Source organism: Geotrypetes seraphini, chromosome 7 (assembly GCF_902459505.1).
Source record: "Geotrypetes seraphini chromosome 7, aGeoSer1.1, whole genome shotgun sequence".
NCBI lineage: Eukaryota > Metazoa > Chordata > Amphibia > Gymnophiona > Dermophiidae > Geotrypetes > Geotrypetes seraphini.
In genome coordinates this window covers 179,787,679-179,812,662 of record NC_047090.1, presented here as the reverse complement: position 1 = coordinate 179,812,662, position 24,984 = coordinate 179,787,679, and the positions used below count along the sequence as shown (strand labels likewise).

Genomic DNA, 24,984 nt, shown 5'->3' with positions numbered 1-24,984 from the left:
AATTAGACACAGACCGTCTCCACCACTTCCACTGGGAAACTATTCCACGCATCTACCACCCTGTCTGTCAAAAAGTATTTCCTTAGATTATTCCAGAGCCTGTCACCTCTTAACTTCATTCTAGGCCCTCACATTCTGGAACTTCCCTTCAAATGAAAGACACTCGCCTTATGTGCATTTATGCCATGTAGGTATTTAAACCTCTTTCAAATCTCCCCCTCCTGCCTTTCCTCCAAAGTATACATATTGAGATCTTTAAGTCTGTCCCCATATGCCTTATGACGAAGACCACAGTTAGAGAATGACACGGTGACAAAATTCATCACCGTTCCCGTCCCCGTGGATAACCGCGGGAAACCATCTTCATGTCATTCTTTAAAGAGAGAGGGAAGAATCAGAGTATGAATGGCCACAACCACTGACCCGCAAGCTTTGCTTTGAAGAATGCTGGTGTAGAAGGACTGAGGTTGAAATAGACACTAGAAAATGACATGGGATTATTTCCCGCAGTTATCCGCGGGGACGGGAATGGTGATGAATTTTGTCACCGTGTCATTCTCTAACCACAGTCCATTTTAGTAGCCTTCCTCTGGATCAACCCCATTCTGTTTATATTTTTTTGAAGATGCGATTTCCTGAATTGCACACAAAAGTTTTAGAAAATAAAGATCCTGGGCTCCCTCTTCACGCTGATCATGCTTTTGGGAGGATAGAGGTTCAGAGGTTTGGTTAATTAAAGTTACCTCATTGTGTTCCAGGCAGGCGATCATGATCTCAGACAGAATAACCACACCTGTCCTTCCAACACCAGCACTGCAGTGAACCAGGACAGGAGGATTTGGGCTCTTGGGATCCGATGTGCTATTTGTGTGACGGCGCACTGATTGGATCTCCTCCAGATAAGCTATGGTTAGAAATACAAAAAAACATAGATATGAATGCAACAGAAACAGTGCAAACAGATCAGCATGAGCCCAAAAGAACATAAGATTAGCCTTACTGGGTCAGACCAATGGTCCATCAAGCCCAGTAGCCTGTTCCCACGGTAGCCAATCCAGGTCACTGGTACCTGGCCATTAGTACACTAGCGCTTACAAGTTAACCTAACCATCGAGAAATTGAATTGCAGTCCCTACTGACTTAAGCAAGTAAAGCCCTATTATGTGGCTGCCACGTCTCCAAACCTTGTGTACATTTTGCCATGTATAAAGCCACGAGAGGAAATTCTACTTTTTATATTTGGAGCCCTCTCAAAATCCCTGCACACCTACGGAACTGGCAGCATAGCATTAACCAAACATACCCAGAAATCCCTTCAGGTCTTGTGGGGAGCCATGTTCTGGCCAGTCCATATACTGAAGGTGCCACAGAGTCCTCTCCTGGCCCGTCAGCAGGTGCTTGATCTTCAGGCCCGTTGTTGCGTAGCAGCCCGAGTCTGTTCGGAACCGAGTGGTGATTTTAAATCTCCCGTAGGTGACAGTGTTGTGCCTTGAGCCAAGCCGAGGCCAGTACCTAAAACTCTTCTCTCTTCCACCTTCCTTTAAACCAAACCAATAAAATGCAGGTCACGGAAACATAAACCTAAAAGCTTTGCATTTTCAATTGTCCTGCATTTTGGAACAGTACAAGCGTAAATGGTTCTACCTATTGATTACTGCATTCAAATATTACCAGGAATAAATGAATAAGAGCCATAATATATTTTCATAATTACGAGAAGTCTTATTCGTCATTTACACACATTGGCCCTGATTCTGTATAGGACGCCCAGGAGAGGTGTCCTATACAGAATCGTTCCTACACTAAACCCCGATTCTGTAACCGGTGTCCATGGTACAGATGCCAGTTAGAGAATCGGGTTAAATTAGACGCGGCCGCTATACTTATGGCAGCAAGGGATCTCCCTGCTGCAATAAGTATAGCGGCCGCGGTTGTGGCCGCCTGTCCCATCGCCGACAGGAGGATGCCCAGTCCTCCTGCCGGAACCCCCCTGGAACCCCCCTCCCCCCCAAACTGGTAATCGCGGGCAGGAGGATGCCCAGTCCTCCTGCCAGAAAGCCCGACGACTCCCCCTCCACCCCCAAAACTAACCTCCCTCCCCCAACTAACCTTTACATGTTGGTCGGCTGGACGGGTCTTGCTGCCGTCCAGCCGACGGGCCTGCCTCGTGGAAATGAGACAGGCACGCCCCTTCCCGGCCCATCCCCGCTAAATCTAAGGCCTGATTGGCCCAGGCTCTAGAAGCCTGGACCAATCAGGCCTTAGGCATAGCGGGTCCGCCCATCCCCACTAATCCTAAGGCCTGATTGGCCCAGGTGCCAAGTTGAAACCCCTGAATAAAACTTTATAAGTGCGAGTACATGGCAGGATAAAACATACCTGTGTATTCCCCGTTTCAAAAGGGATTGCACAACTATGATCGCAAAGATCAGCATCGGGAATTACAGCTGCTCCTTCATATATATCGGTTTTGTAATGCTGCTCATTTTGGGCAGCGCTCTACAGAAGGGATTGGAGGTGGTCACCCCTTTAGTTCTCCAATCAGGGCCGACTCAACCTGTAAGCGTATCAAAATCCCAGTCCAGTCTACTTTCAAACTTCTAGAGGGATAGACGCCAGACTGGAATTTTGGAGCCCTTTATTGTCAGTGCTCTGAGCCAGTGTCTAATCTGGTCCAACAAGAGGGGGAAACGAGAGAGACAGAGAGAGCGAGAGAGAAACGGAGAGAGGGAGAGCAAAAGAGAAAGAAAGAGCAAGAGAGAAAAAGAGAGAGAGTGAGAGAGAGAGAAAAAAGAGAGACAGAGCGCAAGAGACAGAGAGAGACACAGAGAGCGACTCAGAGAGAGGAAAAAGAGAGAGACAGACACAGCAAGAGAGAGCGACAGACACAGCAAGAGAGAAAGATATACAGTGGAACCTTGGTTTACGAGCATAATTCGTTCCAGAAGCATGCTTGTAAACCAAATTAGTCGTATATCAAAGCGAGTTTCCCCATAGGAAGTAAAGGAAACTCGCTTGATACGTGCCTACCCACCCCCACCCCCCGAGGCCAGAGGGGCTGCTCCACCCCCCGAGAACTGACATCACTCCCCCCCCCCCAACAGCATTCAGCCTTACCCCATCTGGCACCGGCACGCAGCCCACAGGACGTGCCGGTGCCAGTGAAAGAAGTTCCTGCCTCTTGCCTGAGCCTTGCGCATCTGCGCATGCTCAAGGTCTTCTGGTTATCACTCTCTCCAAGAACCAGGCGGCCTTGAGCATGCGCAGATGCTCAAGGCCCAGGCAAGAGGCAGGAACTTCTTCACCGGCACGTCCTGTGGGCTGTGTGCTGGTGCCAGATGGGGTAAGGCTGAATACTGTTTGGGGGGTGGGGGGTCGTGATGCCAGTTCGGGGGGGGCCTCACAAATCGAGTCAACACTCGGTTTGCGAGAATGTTTTGCTTGTCTTGCAAAACACTTGCAAACCGCGTTACTCACAAACCGAGGTTTGACTGTATTTATATATATAAATATATATACACCAGATCAAAGGAGGAGGAGGGAGAAATATCAGATTGCAATCTGATATTTTTCCCTCCTCCACCTTTGAACTGGTGTATATGCAAAAGATGGCTTAGGGCTCTACAGTTCTTTGAGCTGGCCCTGCCTCCAATTCTTTAAAAAAAATCAATAATGCTCAATGATTGCGGGCTCTGTACTGAGGTGGGAGAATTTAGAAGACAGAAGAGCTTCAATCAGGGTAGCTTGTGAAAGACTAAAAGCTCCAAAGTATCTACAGGCAAAGTAGAGGCAAGCTAAGCAGAAAAAAGAACTGCTGCACTAGAGTTACCAGCTGAAGATGCCCCTTGAGGATGATAAAAGTTACCCATGTGGCCTTCTTTGCCGTTCACTCGTAAAGCAGGCAACCTAGCCCAGAGAGAGACAAGGAAAGCAGGCAGATCAGGACCCCCTCTCACCTCTTCTGCTGTCACCATTGCAATGATTGCAACGCCTTGTTCCCACACCATCTGCCAGAAGTCCTGACAAGTATTTTGCAAAGGCCCCTGTGTGGCAACATAATCCCAGTCCACCCCAGCAACAGTAACCTAGAAGAGACAAAAGAGGCAATCAACAGCTAAGATTACAAATTATACAAAATATAGCAGTTAAATTAATTTATAATGCCAAAAAATATGACCATGTCACTCCTTTACTAATGGACGCTCATTGGCTGCCAATCGGCCACCGGATCAATTTTAAAATTCTGACTCTAGTACACAAAACCTTATCTTCTAACGAACCACAATTTATTTCCAGAATGCTTATCCCTCACAGCAGTTGCCGACCTCTCCGCTCAACGACGCAAAACCTCTTAACTGTCCCCTCCTTGAAAATCATAGGCATCAGAAGACACAAAATGTTTTCTATGATGGCCCCACAACTGTGGAATGCATTACCACAGTATATCAGAGAAGAAAAACACATCACTTCATTTAAAAAAACGTTAAAAACTTATCTTTTTAAAGACGCGTTTAGCATTTAATAACGAGACCTAACACACGAAGCTTCTAACCTTTCTTTGGTTACTATACCTTTTGTTTTCTCCTCTGTTTGTTCTCTTTATTGAACTAATAAATTGTAATTTCTCCCCGCTATCCCCATGTTTCATGTCTTTCTTAGAGTCTTAAAGATGTGGATTACCCTGTTAGTTTCTCAACCTATGTTTTTATAAAACTGTACATCACTTAGTTAATTTAATAAGTGATTTATCAAATAATAATAAACACTTGAAACACACTTGAGCAGTTCCAGGATACCTAGTATATAAAATGCACCCCAACGCCCTTTATTAACCCCAAAAGCCAGGCTTATCTATAGTAGGGAATGGTTGCTTTTTTTTTTTTTTTTAAATAATAAAACGACAGAAGAAAACACACGATTAAGAGAAATTAAAACTCAAAACCGCAGCTCTAGAAGGCAAGAATACGGGTTCACTCAGCGCAGAGAGTTGAAGCAAACTTAGCTCCGCGGAAAGAAAAGAACTGAAGAGACACGCCCGGTGCATTGGGCGGGAAGGCACTCGCGCATACGCGGTGCGGGCATCTTGAAACTTCTGAAGTTTCTTCAAGCAAGTATGCTTGTGAGACGTCCGCATCGGGGCTCTGTCGGATGACATCACCCACTAGTGAGAATACCTGCCAGCTTGTCCTGGGATAAGGATACTTCCACCTTTTCCTCACCCATGGGGTGGGGACTGGAGCACTATAGATGGGAAGGCAAGTAGAACATGTCTGACTGCTAGGGATGAAGACTATTTTCAAATTATTGTCAATTTAAAAGGTTCTGCCAACTACTGGCCTCCCTTAATTAAAACCACTGATTGGCAACCCAACTCTGATTATAAACAATGGATGAAAATGGAGTTATGGAGTTATGTAGTTGGCTCAACCACAAACAATAATTCCTGCGACGACCCTTGGTAAAGCCCTCCCCCTTCCCCCCCCCCATTGGAGGGGTGAAACGGGTCCCGTTGGGGATGCAGAGAACAGTAAAATCACCAAGCAGCAGCAGCCATTCATTGGCGTTGCTTAAGATAAGTCTTTAAGTTTATGACTTAAGAATTGTGCACCAGTTTCAAAAATTACACAATTTAAAAATAATCTATATAAAAAAAATTTAAAGCACAAACATTTAAAAAAATATAGCTTGAAAGAGCTGGAGAATTTTTCGATTGTTGATAGAAACTGGAACTCGATCTAGAGCAGACTTAAATCTATCCTGATTGGATTGTTTGCTGGGTTTCTGAGATCGTTTTCTCTCCCAGTATTTACATTAGTCTTGAACTAACAAAGGGGTTCAGTTTTTGATGGTTACAACCCAACTCTGATCCCAAGTCTATCAATTTGTCAGGAGTTTACCATTCTCACTGGGAAGATCTGGCAAGTATGTGGGCCTCTTGCTAATTTTGGACCTTAGACATGTGCTTGGTTTGCTTATATAATAATTCTACCCTGTATACATGTAAAACTGCTGCAAACTCCTAGAAAGGGTATCTTAAAAGCACACATAGCATAGGAAAGGACAATTATGGCTTATAGGTTCTCACTTTCACATGTGATGCATTAATATAACCAGTGTTGTTTTCTTTAGTTGGAACCAGCTCCACTCTGGTATCATCATAGGGCAGGACATCTTGGTATCTGTTCCTCTCTGCATTTTCTGGAAGCCGAGCTATTGTGCACTCTCCTCCTACCAGTCTCCTCTTTTGTATCCGCTCATATTCGGTGAACACCATTCCCTGTTCGAGTCGCTGCTCCAAGAGTTTACACTGCAAGAATACAAAACCAAAGTAATGTAAAGACCAGGAACCAGATCCTCAGCTCTGTAAGAAAGAGGTAGAGAGATGTACTGGAAAATAATATCCTTGCAATTAACCATGTTCGTAAACCTCAGATTATGTATTTTGTATACCTATTCTTTAAGGTATTTTAGCTCTTACCATTACTCCAAGAACCAGTATGATGTGAGCTCATCTACTGCTCTGGTCAATAGATCTAAATACAGGTTTACAAGACTATATACACATACACACACAGATACACGATCCTTTATCTGAAATTCAGAAAACTGAAAAGCTCCAAAAAAACCCAAAATCTTATTTGAACCGGAAGAAGTCAATTTCCCCCACCTGACACATGCTGAAACCAAGTAAGAAGCATGTGTTTCTCCTGATCTTTGTGCAATTCAGGTTGGAGAGCTGGAAAGTGACAAAGAGAAGATTCTACTCAGGGTGGCAGTGAGAAGCAGAAAAGAAAGCTTTTAGCTCTGTCAATATCATAGAAAGTAGAGGTATTGAAGAAGCTTGATGAAGGTGTTTCTGTACAACAGCTGACTGAAGAATATGATGCAGGAACAACAACCATATATGACTTAAAGAAACAGAAAGATAAGTTGCTAAAGTTTTACAGTGAGAGAGGGATGACCAGAATATTAACGAAAAACATTGCATAGAGCAAACAAATGTGCTGATTGAATGGATTTGGTAAAGGTGCGAACACATGCCATTGACTGGTTTGATGGCAGTAAAGTAAGCCAAAAAATACCATCAAGAACTGAAAATTGATGGTGAGTGAGAATATTCAGAAGATTGGCTGCAGAAATTTCAGATGTGGCATGGTGTTAACTGTATCCATGACATCTTGTCCTTCTGTCTTGCCTGTTTAGATTGTAAGCTCCCTCGAGCAGGGACTGTTTTCTTCTTTGTGACTCTGTACAGCGCTACGTGCGTCTAGCACTATAGGAATAATTAATAGTAGTAGTAGCAGTGTTAAATCTCTCAGAATCTGTGGTGAGAAAGCTTCTGCTGATTACGAGGTAGCTGAAAGTTACACTGATGAATTTGCTAAGAGGATATCTGATAGAAACCTTGGTCCTGAACAAATTTACAATGCTGATAAAACAGCTCTGGTGTTTTACTGGTGTTATGTTCCTAGAAAAACACTGACCACAGCTGATGAACGAGCACCATCTGGTTTTATGGACACAAAGGACAGTGCGACTGTTCATGCATGTACCAATGCGGCAGGCAGACAAAAATTAAAGTTGGCAATGACTGGAAAAAGCCAACAGCTCATTTCAAGGGTGTACGTCATCTACCTATGGACTGTAATGCTAACAGAAAAGAATGGGTAACCAGAGAAACAGTTAGTGACTAGTTCCATAGCGACTTTGCGCCAGAAGTAACAGCTCTTGTATAGAAGCTGAACTAAACTGTGAAATTTTACTGCTCTGCACATCGAACAGAGGAGATTGAGAGGGGACATGATCGAAACATTCAAGGTACTGAAGGGAATAGACTTAGTAGATAAAGACAGATTGTTTACCCTCTCCAAGAACTAGAGGGCACTCTCTAAAGTTAAAAGGGGACAGATTCCGTACGAACATAAGGAAGTTCTTCTTCACCCAGAGAATGGTAGACAACTGGAGCGCTCTTCCGGAGTCTGTCATAGGGGAAAACACCCTCCAGGGATTCAAGACAAAGTTAGACAAGTTCCTACTGAACCAGAACGTACGCAGGTAGGGCTAGTCTCAGTTAAGGTGCTGGTCTTTGACCAGAGGGCCGCCGCGTGCGCGGACTGCAGGGCATGATGGACCACTGGTCTGACCCAGCAGCGGCAATTCTTATGTCCTTATGTTCCTCCTCACATTTAGCTCCAATCCAATGCGACATCCCTACTACAGCCTTCTGACCAAGGAATTTTTACATTCCATGAAGACTGTTTTTCTAAATTGCCTGCTTAATGCAATTAACAGAGGCATAAGAATGCAAGACTTTCTCAAGGAGTTCAGTCTTAAGGAGGCCATTTATGTGGCAGAGGCTTTCTAAAAGGGGCCCTTTGTGACTAGTGTGACTCTTTCCATAAACAACATGGGGCTCATTTATCAGCTGTTGTCAATGTTGGAAAATTATTGGGATGTGCATTATTTTAAAAATTTCTATACCATCTTTTCCAAAATGGTTTACAAGGAGTTACTTCCGTAAAATATTAAAAGTCTATACAAACTAAAAACAGACAAATTCAGTCTTACATAAAAATCAATTGCTCAGAGAAATGCATGAAAATTGAAGGCAGAGACATGTCAGCCAGGACAGGCTCTTTTGTGAACAAGTCTGTGTTGCAAGTGGTTGAAGTCTTTAATGTTTGCCTTATTTTGAAATAAAAAAGGTTTGGTGGCAATTTTATGGTCTCTCTTTTTCTGACTTAACATTACCATTCTGAAAACTGAAAAATCCCCCCCCCCAAAAAAAAAAAAAAAAAAAAAGAAATATGCCTGGTCCTAAGGATTTTGGATAAAGGATCTTGGCACCTGTAAAAATATGCTGATGCAAGGCCACCGCAAAACAGACAACACAGGGCTTTAATGCTTGGAATAGAGCGCGCTACATTGCCCCGCCCCCTAGACTTCAATGCCAGCATTAAGCTGACGTTGGTTCTAAAAGCATAGCGTGCGGTGCAGCACGCAGTAATTTCCTGCGTGCGCTAAAAACCCAAGCACACCTTAGTATAAGGAGCCCACAGAATACACTGCCGGACATTTTACAAATTCACCATCCGTTTTGGTCTCTTTATCCCCCCAACAGGTGAGTGATCGAAATGCGAGTTTGAAAAATCACAGCGTTGAAACGCCCAGTACGGAAGACAACAGAGTTACAAACATTCTAAGCCTCAGTTTGGCATTAGCCCAATGCTTTCAGAGCATTAATAATGAAGTGCTTCAGGGTATGCATGTAAAGCTGAATACAAAACATCGTTTTAAGTTGGTCATCAACCCTACAGGCACTACTCGGTACTCTGATGACCTTCGCAATGACAAAGAGCAGGAGTCGGTCAGTTTATTGAAATCAAAACTTTCCTATTCTTAAAGTACTAGTCTTTAAGCCCGTTAAATTAACGGGTGCTAGAATAGATGTCTGTCTGTCTGTCTTTCTTTCTGTCTGTCTCTCTGGCCCTGTCTGTCTGTCATTCTTTCTTTCTCTCTCTCTATCCTTGGCTAGTGTTTGTCTGGGGGGGGGAGGTTTCTTTCTCTCTTTCTCTGCTGTCTGTCTGTCTCCCTGGCCCCCTGTCTTTCTTTCTGTATGTCTCTCTGTCTTTCTCCCTGGCCCCCCTGCCTACCTGTATTTATCTGTTGCCCCTCTGGCCCCCTGTCTGTTTGTCTTTCTTTATGTCTGTCTCTCTCCCTGGCCCCCTGTCTTTCTTTCTGTATGTCTCTGTCTTTCTCCCTGGCCCCCTGCCTACCTGTATTTATCTGTTGTTCCATGCCTGACTGTCTCTTCGTGGCCCCCTTCTATCTCTCTACCCCCTCCCGAAAGCAAGCCCATTACATTAACGGGTGCCCTGTGCAGCAGCATTAGCGTTTCCTCTACCCCCCTTTCCCTTCCTGCGGTCCCGACTACAAAGCTGGTGATTCCAGCAGCGTGTGCAGCAGTCTTCACACGCTGCTTCGGGTCCTTCTACTGCCCAGATTTACTGTGGCACGTCCCTGATGACATCATCAGAGACGCGGCAGAGCAAATCAGGGCAATAGAAGGGCCCGAAGCAGCGTGTGAAGACTGCTGCACACGCTGCTTAAATCGCCAGTCGGGCCCGCGGGAAGGGAAGGGGGGGTGGCAAAGGACTCTGATCCCAGGCGGCGGGGTCAGTTTTTCGGTTCGTTCCGGGGGGGGGGTAAGGAGGCTCTCTTTGTGCCCCAGTCCCGGCTTGTGGAGGCGATCGTCAGCGTCTAAAGAAACTTCTGTATTGTGAGGTGGAGAGCAGGGAAGCTTGTCTATCGCGCATGTGCACTCGTGCCGCCGCGGTAACTTTTTTTATTTGAAAGCTGCCGCTACAGCTCCTCTCTCGATCCTGGTGCAGTTCGAGAGAGGAGCCGGTACCATGCACAGTGAGAGCCGGGGGTGAGGAAGGCCGCCGCAGCTGTGTAACTTTTTTTTTTTTATTTGAAAGCCGCCGCCGCAGCCGGGGCCGCGCATGCGCACTCTCATGTCCGCGACGGATCAGCGAACACGACTTTTGAGTGCGCATGCGCGGCCTAGCATTTTATTATATTAGATATTCAACCTACTTAAACTCCTCCTTTGCCTACTCTCTTTATTACATTCCCATGTATAGTCTACTCCCTGGTATCATCCTCTCAATATCCTAATTAGCAACAGGTTTTCCAAATAATCAACTTAATCCATATTATCTTCCACTATAACCTTCTACTTAACATTTTATGATAATCAGATAAGCTTTTATGCAATGTAACCAGAATTAATTTTCCCATGAAATGTAATTTATTATGTTATGAAATTCCTATGTAACATATCCAGAAATAATCTCTGATATATGGTATCTATGTCTTTATCTATACTATCTGCTTTATCTAATAATTATTTTTCTTGGGTACTTTAGCTAGATTGTGAGCCTTCGGGACAGTTAGGGAATTTCTAAGTACCTTTTTTCATTTATTTCAATTTTTATTGCATATTTATGCTATCTATACTGTAAACCGCTTTGAACCTCACGGTATAGCAGTATATAAGAAATAAAATTATTATTATATAAGTCAAGATAAGCTCAAGGCTCTGATGCCTTGGACAAGTCGCTGACAACAAAACATGCATCTTAAGTTAACAATGTACAGTCAAAGCGGAAGAAACGACCCTTAAGTTAAATAAATAGAAGCAAAACTAAATCCCACCACCTTCACAAAGTTCATTTTTAAAAGCTTTCCCTGTCCTTCCATGGGGACCTTAACTTTCTGCTGAAGGACTCCAAAATTCTCCACTGGACAACAGAGTCTTCAGCTTCCTCCGCACTGACATTTACAGGTCAATATATGCCTGACCCACCTAGACAACAGCCTGTGGCTTTAAGCCTACTGGTACATGGACAAGCGAGCAAATGTCACCTACCCGTTCATCATTAGTGGCTTTAGAGGGCTCTTCTTTGCCCTCGTCAGGCAACGGCATCCGTGACAGTGTTAATCCATTCAACGCTGCCAGTTTTAGTGGCCCTATTTTTTTTGCATCTGTTCTGTTGCCTCTTTTGATACCCTGTGACAATAATAATTATTTACAAATCCAAGTCGATCAAATCACATAAAACAAGGTGGTAAAGAATGGTGGCGGAAAAAGATTCCCCTCTTTATGTTAACACAATAAAATACACAGTCTGATTCTTCTAATGATATGACACATACAGCGCACTATTTTTATAATAGTAAAGTCAGAGATGAGTCATTGTGTGGGGGGGACTTATAAGAACAGCAGCAGTGGCACAGTGGTTAAAGCTACAGCCTCAGCACCCTGAGGTTGTGGGTTCAAACCCACACTTCTCTTTGTGACCTTGGGCAAGTCACTTAATCCCCCCATAGATTGTGAGCCCACCGGGACACACAGGGAAAAATGCTTTGAGTACCTGAATAAATTCATGTAACTCGTCCTGAGCTCCCCCAGGAGAACGGTATAGAAAACTGAGTAAATAGTGTGAAAAGTTTCAGCCTCTGATAACCAGAGCTGGTATTGTGACATCATAATGCCTCATTCCACCAATAAGAGCCAACCTCATCAGTGATGTCACAATGGCTGGACTGTTCTATACCTGGCTCACTTTTACTACATTTTGATTTTTAGAGTGGCACAGTGGTTAAAGCTACAGCCTCAGCACCCTGAGGTTGTGGGTTCAAATCCCTCACTGCTCCTTGTGATCCTGGGTAAGTCACTTAATCCCCCCCATTGCCCCAGGTACACTAGATAGCTTGTGAGCCCACCAGGACAGACAGGGAAAAATGCTTGAGTAGCTGAATAAATTCATGTAAACCATTCTGAGCTCTCCTGGGAGAACGGTATAGAAAACTGAATAAATAAATAAATTTCAGGAGGTCAAATATGCAGCTGTCCTTTATATTATATGTCTAACTCTAAGCATCTTAATACTTAACCCATCACTGAAAATTTTAAATCATCGTATGAAAACAGGCTTCTACGTGAATGCTCAGACCCATAACCAAACTCTAGTGAAAAATCACGGAATCAGTTATTATAGACAGGTTTAGAACAAATGCCAGAAAGTTCTTTTTCACCCAGAGGGTGGTGGATACATGGAATGCGCTTCTGGAGGCTGTGATAGGCCGGAGCACGTTACAAGGCTTCAAAGAAGGTTTGGATAGGTTCCTAGAGGAGAAAGGAATTGAGGGGTACAGATAGGAGTAGAGGTAGGGTATAGGGATAGTCTGGGACCACTGCTCAGGCAATGGGCCTGATGGGCCGCCGCGGGAGCGGACCGCTGGGCGAGATGGACCTCTGGTCTGCCTCAGCGGAGGTAACTTCTTATGTTCTTATAGAGACCATAATTGCTTGTTCACCGCCTCAGCCACCTGCTGTCTTCAATGATCGCTTAAAGTGCAGTGATACTGTTATACCTTAAGTTATGACAAGGCATACTTATCTGACATGCAAGGTGGCGATGCTGGTACTCTAACTGCTCTGGGTACATACTTAGATTACAACAAAACAGTTGCTGCCGTGATTTCTCAACCCGAGTTTCATGGTTGGCTTCTTCAGGAGGGGCCACAGGATGAAAAAAACTCCCAAACCCAGCTGATAGACAACTCTAACGGTGCCCGCATCGGTGTCACCTCTCTCTGACGTCACTTCCCCCACTCCTAGGAAGTGACGTCAGAGGGATCGCCAACACGACCTGGGCAAGTTCGTGATGCTGTTCACACCTGGAAAATTAAAAAGGTATGGGGAAGGGGAGGGGGGGCAGAGAAGATGGCATGGGAGAGGCATCACTCACCCTCGCTACGCTACTGTACCTACCTACAACAATTTTTAGAAACCACAGGCTGTACACGTTAACTCATCAAACCCACCTTTTATGAAGAAACCGAAAACATCTACTTACCCCCAAAGGTGGAAGCCCTTCAACAATACTTTTTCCTGTAAACAAGTCCGACACAGGTCTCTTCTTAACAGAATCCTTTCTGACTCGGTACCTTACGGACATTGTGAGGTCGGATTCCGATACAAACGGAGCCAGCATTCCTTCACCTCTCCTTTGAACATGGAGGTCAGTGATGAAGTGAACTGGACCCACGTCTTTAAACCGCTTTTCCATCTCAACCTCCGTAACAAGCAATGGCTGCTCTAAGCAGTGCATGGGGCTTACAGCAGAAGAACTGAAAGGATAACTTGGTAAAGGTTCATTGGGGTAGGGTCCTGGTAAAGCAGAGAGCTTTGCTGGCTCATCAGTGGAAGCCTGAGAAGTGCTAGTCTTTTTCTCTTCCTCAAAATCATCTTCATCTTCCTCGCTACTGTGAATCAGCATCGTGGCATCTGAAAGAGATTTTTTGTGGCCATATTTGGTGGCTTCTTGCTCCTCACTGAGTTCCTCCTTTGTTTTTCCTACGAAGACATTGGGCTGCGAGCCTGCAAAAGGTTCCTTTGGAAGAGTCACATCTGCTGCAGATGCAGACATGGTCCTCTCTTTAATCTGTATGCCTTCAAAACTATGAGTCAATCCAGCTATCTCTATGCTGTTTCTTTTCTGCAGTTGAGCATGTCGTGCCGACGTTAAGGGCTCACTAACTTCTTGAAGAGAATGAGCAACCGGCAAGCTGTCTTCCTGAAACGTCTGAACAGAATGGTGAACTCTCCTTGTGATGAGGTCCGGATTGCTACTGCTGATGTAGAGGTGGTGGGAAAGATCAGGCGTGCTGTTGGCGGGTCTCGGATAGGGGTTAGGGGGAGGAGGTCGATACACTTGAGTCTTCATAATGTTTGGCGCTGGATAATCCTGAGTCTGATGTTGGACATTGGTTAGCTCAGGCACACTGACTGCTCCAACCACTGGTCGCCTTTCCGTTGGATACAGGTAGGGAGACTGGCTATGAAAGCTATAGTTCATGTTGAAAGGATAGTGAGTGGACTGGGGCGAGGCGAATTGAGTATGCTCCCGGATTTCGGGTTGACTGTAGGCATATGAATTGCCTATGCTGAGATTTCTCATTGAATGGCTCTGCCTTTCACTGTGCATCATACCCCTGTTCAGCTGCCTCATCACAGTCTCATAATCTGGGGTAGGGCGATATGGTGGTATCAGAGCACTATGCCGATGGGAGGGGACATAATCAGGTCTCATGACATCACTTCCTGTTATACTAGGGTTGGAGGACATAGGTGAAGGCTGCATATAGTGCTGTGGGTTATTTAAAGAGCTGGTGCTATGTGCACTATATACACTTCCATTGCGCATTCTACCATTGTAGTCATGAGGAGTTCTGTCCAGGCTAGTCTGAGAATGATAATAGTATCCATTCTGATTGGTCACAAAAAGATTATCTGCAAAAGAAAGTTAGGTTGTAGGTTGTAACAAAACATAACCCAAACCAGAAAAAAAAACATTGTTAAGCACTTCTTTAAAAGGGGCATTTTAAGTGGAAAAAATAACGATGCAAAAAAAAAAAAAAAAGACTATTTTTAATTGATTGCTTTTCCCCAACATTTTTTCTCCCATCCTTGAACCTTCCCTCTTCCTCCCCTGGTCCAAAGTCTGGAATGGTGAGAAGAAAGAGATGCTTGATCCTAGAGATGCCACACCGTGAGCAGCAGGGAAGGGATTCAGGGTGCAAGATAGAGAGGTGGTGGGTGGGGGATGGTAGAGAGAGGAAGAGAGTGACCAAGACCAGAAAGGGGATGGGAAAAGAGGAAGAAATTCTTAGCCAGTGGAGAGGAAAGAGAGATGTCAAACAGTGGAAGCCAAGAAGAGAATTCAGGGTGCAAGTGAGAGAGGAGTGGGATTTAGAGGGAGGCTGAACTGGGTTACCACATGGGGCCAACTTCATTTCCTCCCCAAGTCTCAGAATACCATCTCAATGGCCTGCCCAGCCCATGATGGAAGGAAAATCTCAAACTGCTTTCTTGGCACCACAGTGCAGCAACCCAGGAACCAGCCTAAAGCATATCTATTTCATTCCACTCCGTTTAAGGAGTAAAATCGTCTTCTTATTTTTAGGTATAGACTAAAAGTTACAAATGAAAAACCTGTAATATAAGGGCATGGTAGCCATATGGTGGTGGCCCTGATCTCGGCATGTGCCACAATCACCCACTGCAAAGACACACATTCTAAATTACCTTGGGAAGACTTGTATGGTTCACTGTAGTGTCCGTTATAATGCAGCTGAGGTACAGGCATCATATAAGGCTGAGGTTTGGGCTAAATATAAAAAGAATTTATGAGTATGTCAGAGCCATGAAATATGAAAAGGACCATCATTACAAGAAATTTGCCTACAATACATACGTAGGACCATTGAGTGATGGCCAATGGCCAGAATCTAGAATCACATGACCCGTGTTTCTGAAAGCTAAGGGGTGTCACTGCAATAGCTGAGACAAGCAAGTTGGAAAAGTGTATATCAGGGATCTCAAAGTCCTTCCTTGAGGGCCGCAATCCAGTCGGGTTTTCAGAATTTCCCCAATGAATCTGCATTGAAAGCCGTGCATGCACATGGATCTCATGCATATTCATTGGGGAAATCCTGAAAACCCGACTGGATTGCGGCCCTCAAGGAAGGACTTTGAGACCCCTGGTGTATATCATAGTGATTAAAAGCTTCCAGGGAGCTGTTAAATTATGAACAAGCCAAAAAGAGCAGGAGGAAACTGCTAGGCCAAAGAACAAGTCAAAATGAAAATTGAAAATTAAAAAAAATTATTTTACCTATCAAATTGTGTCTATCAAGTTATCGATATTGATGAAAGTGATTTTTTTTTTTTATGGATGAGTGGTGCTAACTGGGCATTTTCTAATGGTTAGTGAAGTAGGCTGAGAACCTGGTGATCTGATGTGATTTCCCACTGCAGCGCCTGGGTAAAGTCACTTTATTCTCGTAAGGAAGTTCTTCTTCACCCAGAGAGTGGTAGAAAACTGGAACATTCTTCCGGAGTCTGTTATAGGGGAAAACACCCTCCAGGGATTCAAGACAAAGTTAGACAAGTTCCTGCTAAACTGGAACGTACGCAGGTGAGGCTGGACTCATTTAGAGCACTGGTCTCTGACTTGGGGGCCGCTGTGTGAGTGGACTGCTGGGCACGATGGACCACTGGTCTGACCCAGCAGCGGGAATTCTTATGTTATGTTCCAACGTCCTTGGTACAACACTCAGATTTTGAGCCCGTTAGGTACACTCTGTCCCTGTATATAATAAATGTAAGCTGCTTTGGCTGTGCCACAGAAAGACGATATATCAAATCCACAACTCTTCACCTTGAAAGAATCACCCTCTAAATGGGCATCAGTTACACGAACCTTCAATCACGATTACTCGGGTGTTCTCCCACTTTTGATATTCCCATTTCATCATAGCCCAGCCACATACGACAGTCCTGGGCCAGGGGCTTCTAGAACCCAGCAAGTGTTGATACTGAGCAATAGGTGGCATTTCCTCCATACGCAGCGAGGTGCCGTGAAGTCTGCAGCATCTCCAAGCTCCAGGTGAGAAGCCAGGCTCAGGAAATAAATCTAGATTCCCCTCTCGCCCCCATAAACCATCTTGGGCCCGATATTCAGCCAGAGGTGCTCAGCCTTTTGCCGACTACCGTTAGCGTCAAACCCAGAAATTCAATGCTGTGTCATGTCCAGACTCCAGCGCTGAATTTCTGGGGTCTAAGAACCAACTAAACTACAGCCAGTTAAATGCAATATTTGGCACACCACCTGCTATCAAGAACCATCTAAAGATAGAATTGTGTTTTACGCTGTCTTATTAATGCAGTTATCTTAGCTAGTTAACCGGCTAAATGCAGACTCTGCCCCTGGAATGCCCCCAAAATAGCCAGTTTTAGCTTCAGCACTAACCAGGCATTTTCAGCGGCACTTCTCTCCCCCCGTGATCTCCATTCATCGGGCTAGTCCCTCCTATCCTTACCCTTCTCCTCCACTGCCACCTCCAGACTCTGTCCCTTCCATCTTGCTGTGCCGTATACATGGAACAAACTGCCCGAGTCATTACATCAGGCACCGTCTCTGGCAGTATTCAAATCCAAGCTCAAAGCACACGTTTTCAAGTCTGCTTTCAACTCCTAACTCCCGCTTACCATAAACATAAAAACTCATCATTAAGTTCTATGCGGTTCACAGAGATTAGCAATACAAATGAATAAACAACTTCCAAAAGATTCTATAAAAAGATGCGTCTTTAAAGCACGTCGAAATTGTTGATACGAATTTGAAAACGTAAATAGGGGGAGAATGTGGCGCAATGGTTAAAGCTACGGCCTCAGCACCCTGGGGTTGTGGGTTCAAATCCACGCTGCTCCTTGGGACCCTGGGCAAGTCACTTAATCCCCCCATTGCCCCAGGTACATTATTTAGATTGTCAGCCTGCCGGGACAGACAGGGAAAAACTGCTTGAGTACCTCCTGAATAAATTAATGTAAACTGTTCTGAGCTCCCTTGAGAGAATGATACAGAAAACTAAATAAATAAATAGTGTGACAAGTTTCAGCCTCTGATAAGCAGAGCTGGTATTGTGACATCATAATGCCTCATTCCACCAATAAGAGCCAACCTCATCAGTGATGTCACAATGGCTTTACTGTCCCTATACTTGTCTCACTTTTACTACACTTTGATTTCTAGAGTGGTGCAGTGGTTAAAGCTACAGCCTCAGCACCCTGAGGTTGTAGGTTCAAACCCACGCTGCTCCTTGGGACCATGAGCAAGTCACCTAACCCCCAGGTACATTAGATAGATTGTGAACCCCCAGGGACAGACAGGGAAAATGCTTGAGTACCTGAATAAATTAATGTAAACTGTTTACAGCTCCCTTGAGAGAATGATACAGAAAACTGAATGAATAAATAAATAGTGTGAAAAGTTTCAGCCTCTGATAACCAGAGCTGGAATTGTGACATCATAATGCCTCATTCCACCAATAAGACCCAACCTCATCAGTGATGTCACAATGGCTTCATTGTCCTATACCTGGCTCACTTTTACTACATTTTGATTTCTAGAGTAGTGCAGTGGTTGTGGGTTCAAACCCACGCTGCTCCTTGTGACCCTGGGCAAGTCTCTTAATTCCCTCATTGCCCCAGGTACATTATTTAGATTGTCAGCCTGCCAGGACAGACAGGGAAAACCTGCTTGAGTACCTGAATAAATACATGTAAACCGTCCTGAGCTCCCCTGGGAGAACAGTATAGAAAACTGAATAAATAAAAAAATAATTAAATAAATAAATAAATATGAGAGTCAGATCCCTAATCCATGAGGCTGCCTGGAAGGACAGCAATCTTTCCTGGAAGATACCTATATCCATCCTATCATTCTCTCTGCAAGACACTCCCCAACCCCCTATACGTCCTGTCTGTCTGTCCAAATTAGATTGTAAACTCTTCTGAGCAGGGACTGTCTGTTGCATGTTGACCGTACAGCACTGCGTATGCTTTTCAGCGCTATAAAAATGATAATTAGTAGTGGTAGTAAGTGCCATTGAAAATGTCCAGTTAGCCCCACACAGGCAATTTAAAAAAGCCAGAAGCCTCCCCTTGCCATTTAAATTGTTTTGAACATTGGGCACCTTGTTCTTCCACAGTAATCCCAACACAAAATTCAACTAGGATCCCCAGAGCAAAGCTAGAAAACACCTCCCTCTGAATTTCCCCCTTTTGTTACTACCCTTTTTCCTCCAAAACAGGGGTGTCAAAGTCCCTCCTCGAGGGCCGCAATCCAGTCGGGTTTTCAGGATTTCCCCAATGAATATGCATGAGATCTATTAGCATACAATGAAAGCAGTGCATGCAAATAGATCTCATGCATATTCATTGGGGAAATCCTGAAAACCCGACTGGATTGCGGCCCTCGAGGAGGTACTTTGACACCCCTAAAACAAAGGAAAATCTGAAAGTAAATCAGGAAAAAAGCAAATTAGAAGGTTCAATATATATTACATTTTTTGTTTATTTTTATACATGTCCAGGACAGGGAGGGTGGGGGATATCTTTTTGAATTATTTCTTGATTAAATTGATGGAGGGGAAGGATATTTATCTTCTTCACTGTTGTTAATGGAATTTAAGTGCTTATTTTGTTATTAATGTCTGTATAATTTATGGAACTTTGTATTAGCTTTGAAAATTAATAAAGATTAAAAAAAAAAGAAGGTTCAATATCATTTTTTTTTACCATTGACATTCTTGATGAAGATCGCCTTCGAACTGGATTCACTGTAACAGCTTGAGTTTGTCTAGAAAGCAAAACAGGTTAGAACATGTTTTAAAGAATATGTACAGGTAAACCCGGAAACCCACCTAAAAGAAATGCAAATGCATTATTTCATGACATCATTGCTACAAGACAAACTTTATATTTTCATGAAATGAAAAGGTTCATGCGGAGCTTCTACACATTGGTACTTTTGGATTGTTTAGCTTTTCCACGTATTTCCCACCCTAGGACTAGCAGGGACCCCTGAGGAAGACTCTCTTGTCGAAACACGGACCGTGTTGGGTCCAACGCTCCCAGAGAACTAGGTCCTTAAGGTTTTGATGTGGATTGCTATGTTGACTTTTATATATATATATTTTTAATAATAAAGTCCATTTCAGGAACATCATTTTTCTTGGACTCTTTATTCTCTGTGGATCGTCCAGGGTCAATTTCTTTCTTTTCGCTACAGATAGAAGACCAATAACCACCTTCAAATGTGATGAAGGAAGTCAAGAGAATGCAACCATAAACTTCAGAAAGAACTGTGTCTGCTTAGCAGGCTCCATAACATAAAAGCATTTTGAAATGCCTAACCCAAGATGCTGGACCTACTATGGTCACCTACAGTATGTAACATTTGAAAACATGTAGGATGCATCAGAGAGGCTAAACTTGAAAATAATGCAACTCAAAAACCAAGAAGCAGTAGATAGTTCACACTGGACTAAAATGATTGGGCAGTATTTTAGAAAGGATGGCCCAATCAGATGCTAGGAATTATTACGAAGCGGATGGAAAATAACATGGAGAATATTATAATGCTGCTGTATTGCTCCAAGATGCAACCTCACCTTGAGTATCACATGCAATTCTGGTCACTGCATCTCAAAAAGATATAATGGAATTAAAAAAGTTCAAAGAATGATGACCAAAATGATAGTCCAGTAATGGTGGTATATCAAAACCAAATAAACTTAAATTTACCCAGCTGTACCACTACAATCGCTGATCATAAGATTTTCAAGCAATACGGAAGGCACACGAAGAGCCTGATTGACACCTCTCAGGTCTAAAATGGGATGGAAAGACCCCTCCTTCTTGGAAACTGAAGTAAAGGCTGCTTTGTTTACCTCATTGGAATAACTACAAGAGGGCATTGTATCTTCCAAAACAGACAATATTCGTTTATTGTTAGTATAAAAACTTACAGTATTACAGCAGCAGAGACATATCAGAAAAATGTATTGTCAGTTCAGAATATGCAATGGAGAGAAGAACTTGCACCCATATGCTTAGCAGGGGGCTAGCAGATCCCCGTAGCATAAGTAAGTGAATCTCTCTGGCTTTACCTAGAATGCACGTGTTTTTTATACAGAGCAATTCTTCCTTTGTTCCAAAAAGTCCATCCTCGAATTCTGGTTATGTAATTCCCTATTGGTACATAAAATAATGTATACCTAACTCCTCCTCTCAGTCCACGCCTCTCTCACCTCCACCCCCCCTCCCCAGTAGGGGGGGGCCTTGCAGAAACAGAGAACTCTTGGTGAACTTTCTTTCTCCAGCGCTGAGATCTTTATCAGTTTGTAGATGCTAATTAGTGGTTTTACAATTCTGTGCATCAAGTTGGCAAAGGTGACCTTTCAACAATCCAGCTGCTTGGTTCCCATAACTTGGTTCAGAGACAGGGAGCAAATGTTTTGGTACCAAGTTCTCTCATCTCGCTACACCCACATCGTCCTGCTCATTATAAAAGTTGCTCATTATAATCCTTGCTCATTATAAAAGTTTTATGGCTTTCCAGGGTGCCTGGCATATGAAGTCATACAGCACTGATAACAGTTCAGCAGAACCTTGCAGAAATATCCTCCCAGCAGGGAATGGAGACAAAAACGTTGTAGCAGAGGTCAGCTGGGTTAACATTGCAAAGGCTGCATGTGTTCACAGACAGCAAGGTACAGGCTGGGCCTGGCTATGGGAAAATATAGGTCTGTAGTGTCCAGCATACACAAGTGAGGCCAGTATATCCAGTTGATTCATCTGTATGTCCAGGTTATCCATATCAAAACCACAAAATAAATGGAATAGTGATCTGTGCATGCCTCATCACCTGGAACCTGAACAGCCTTGAAATCGATCAGCTTCTGCAGGGTCTCCTGGACCACTGTTACTTTCCATGGAGACTTAGAGGAGACATGATAGAAACCTTCAAAATCCTGAGGGGCACAGAGAAGGTAGACAGGGACAGATTCTTCAGACTGTGGGGAACCACAAGTACAAGGGGTCACTCGGAGAAACTGAGAGGGGACAGGTTTAGAACAAATGCTAGGAAGTTCTTTTTTACCCAGAGGGTGGTTGACACATGGAATGCGCTTCCGGAGGTTGTGATAGGCCAGAGCACATTACAGGGGTTCAAGGAAGGTTTGGATAAGTTCCTAAAGGATAAGGGGATTGAGGGGTACAGATAGAAGTAGAGGTAGGTTATAGAAATGGTCAGGAACCACTTCACAGGTCATAGACCTGATGGGCCACCGCGGGAGCGGACCGCTGAGCGCGATGGACCTCTGGTCTGATCCAGTGGAGGCAACTTCTTATGTTCTTAAGCCCAACAAGGAGATTCCAGAAAGGCATCCTACGGAGGCTAAGTGAACACATAACTGTCTTGAACAACTTCCAGAACTTATTATCTGAAGTAATCTGGGTCCACCCCTGACTGCAACCTTGTGCCCACTGGAACCAGTGGGTGGACCTGAACACCTTCTCTGAGAAGCTCAAGAGGACCCTGCCGCATCAAGGCTGGGGTCACGACCACCCCTGTGACAAAGGACTGGCTCTGTTGAAAATATCTACCATGTAGTGCGGGGCCCAACTTAGGAAGACTTAGGAGTAAAGTTAGGAAATTATTTTTCACGGAGAGAGTGGTGGATGCCCTTCCGAGGGAGGTGGTGGAAAGGGGAAAATGGTGATGGAATTTTAAAAAGCATGGGATAAACTCAGAGGATCTCTAATTAGAAAATAAATGCTAAATTAAAGAACTAAGGCCGGTATTGGACAGACGTACAGTGTGTCCCCAAGGATAAAAGACTCACCAGATGAACCTGGCTCCAGTTCAACGGTGGGCACTGCACCAGGCTGGTAAGGACAGCACTTATAGCGGAGTCTAAGCCCCACTGGGAACAGAGGGAACACTGCTTGAAACACTCCCCACTCGTAAGTGCAGCCCTTGCAGGAAACAAACACCTGAAAGCTGGCAGTCTGAACAGATAAAAACATAGCAACATGATGGCAGATAAAGGCCAAATGGCCCATCCACTATCTCTCACTCTTCCTGCTCACAATCTGAAGACAGCCATTTTACTATGTTTTTATGGATGGATTTACCTTTGTAAACCAGCTAGAGTAACAAATTTTAATAAAACTTGAAACTTGATTGCCTGCAACAGATTAGAGTAAAGCCTCACAAAAAGGCAGAGGCTGAAAGGCCAAGGTCGCTGTCAGAAACTGCTCTCTCTCTCTTTTTCCCCTCCATCATTCTGGGCAGACCCCATAGGCTCTCAAGACTAACAGCTGAAGCATCTCTAAATAATCAGGGAGGTGGGGGAAGTGGGGAGGAACCCAGCCAATCAGGTTCGGCACCCCTGAGGCATTAGAAACTCCCATAAGCCTCCACCCCAGTCCAGCCAGTCCAGTCCAGCAATGGAAAAGTGGAACCTAAAATCAGCTTAAATTTCTCAGACCTCCTCTTGAATGGAAGATAAACACTGTTGAATGGGAGGGGATATTTTCAGGATACATGGGAAAAATTAAATACTCATATGTTAAAGTGCCTTAACCTATTTTCAGCTTGTTCCAATTTATAATACAATCTTACACACCTTTGACTGGACAGATGAAGTAAGTCATGTTACTTTTAATCTCCCCATTTTTTCCGCTTTTAAAAAAACCCCAACTATTTAATAAAACAGGCAAATCACATTTTACAGAGACCCAAGTCAAAATCCTAACCGTCTTCCACATCGACCTTTAGTAACATCATCTCCAAAGAGGAATAACATACCCAGCCATATCAAATACCTGAGCACTATTATCCCATATTTTCCAGTATTTCCCCGTAACCCACATCAACATTTCCCTTAAAAGCATAAGGCGGCTTTTCAATAGTGGCAATCTCTGCTTGTGTAGTCCAGTGAACTTTCTTATTCAATGATGCCTTTATCGATTAATTAATCTTTTTTTTTTTTTTCTCTCTCTCTTTTCTTCTATTTTCTTCCCCTCCCTTTGTTTTTTTCCCTAATTTATGTTTTTTCCTCTACCAAGAGAAAATTTGTAACTTTTTCCCCCCTTTCCCTCTTTTCATGTTTGTTTTTAACATTATGTATTGAGATCTTTTCTGTTTTATGTAATTATTTAACAGATTTTTATTTTTATTTCGCTGTTATTAATGTATTACTAATATGATTGTATGTTCTCTTATAACTTGTTTTTAATTGTACATCGCTTAGAATGTTTTAAATAGGCGATTCATCAAAAATAAAGTGAACTTGAACTTGAACATGGTGAGCTCTTCCAAAATGTGGCAACTGTATCATCCGGCTCAAAACTGCAGTCATCCTTATGAACACCTATGTTCCTATTGTACCCCAACAAATGATATAAAGGAGCAAGATTCACAGATCTGCCCAGGATGGTCCTAACTGCACTGGATATCTGTTGCCAGAAACCAGCTACCAAAGCACAGGCCCCACCCCATAAGAAAATAATCACCCCTTTGCCTTTATCCGCTCCAACATGAGTGACATGTCTCCTAAATATTCAGCACAGAAAAAGGGGGGACTTTGCCAGTTTGGCTTTTAGGGGGGAAAATCAAGGGGGGATTAAAAGGGCAACCTCCCTTTATACCGCCGGTGGAGTGCTGCTTAATCAGAGCAGTTTGCCAAAACCTAAAACTGCTAGGTAGCAAGTGTAAATCTCAATGTCAAATCTTAAGACACTGATATTTATTCTCCTTCTGAAATGGAGAACCCCCCCCCTAAATCTTCTAGGCATGTCCCAGTTCTGCCTAAAACATGCACAGACTACTGCCCCCTTGTTATTTGCACGCAATTGTGGTTTTGAAAAAGGGGAAGATGCATGTTTATGCACCTCTCAAGTATGAGTAGCCCTTTAAAAATCACTGCCATAAGGTATAGTAATTATTCATTTACATGGGACATTCCCAGATCAACCAATAAAATTCCCAATAATAGGAA

The 24,984-nt window shown here is 43.7% G+C and overlaps 1 protein-coding gene across 5 annotated transcripts in view; it reads right to left on the bottom strand.

Annotated features, from left to right (window-relative positions):
• Positions 1-24,984, bottom strand: part of PTPN21 (protein tyrosine phosphatase non-receptor type 21) — a 111,971-nt gene that overhangs the window by 4,737 nt on the left and 82,250 nt on the right. For all 5 annotated transcript variants that reach the window (XM_033951490.1, XM_033951486.1, XM_033951491.1 and 2 more), the window contains 8 exons: positions 19,715-19,775; positions 15,659-15,740; positions 13,428-14,863; positions 11,435-11,575; positions 6,086-6,307; positions 3,957-4,085; positions 1,304-1,538; positions 744-904 (listed from right to left, as the gene is read on the bottom strand). In XM_033951490.1, coding sequence (XP_033807381.1) covers positions 744-904; positions 1,304-1,538; positions 3,957-4,085; positions 6,086-6,307; positions 11,435-11,575; positions 13,428-14,863; positions 15,659-15,740; positions 19,715-19,775 — 2,467 coding nt within the window. The remainder of the gene's footprint in view (positions 1-743; positions 905-1,303; positions 1,539-3,956; positions 4,086-6,085; positions 6,308-11,434; positions 11,576-13,427; positions 14,864-15,658; positions 15,741-19,714; positions 19,776-24,984) is intronic.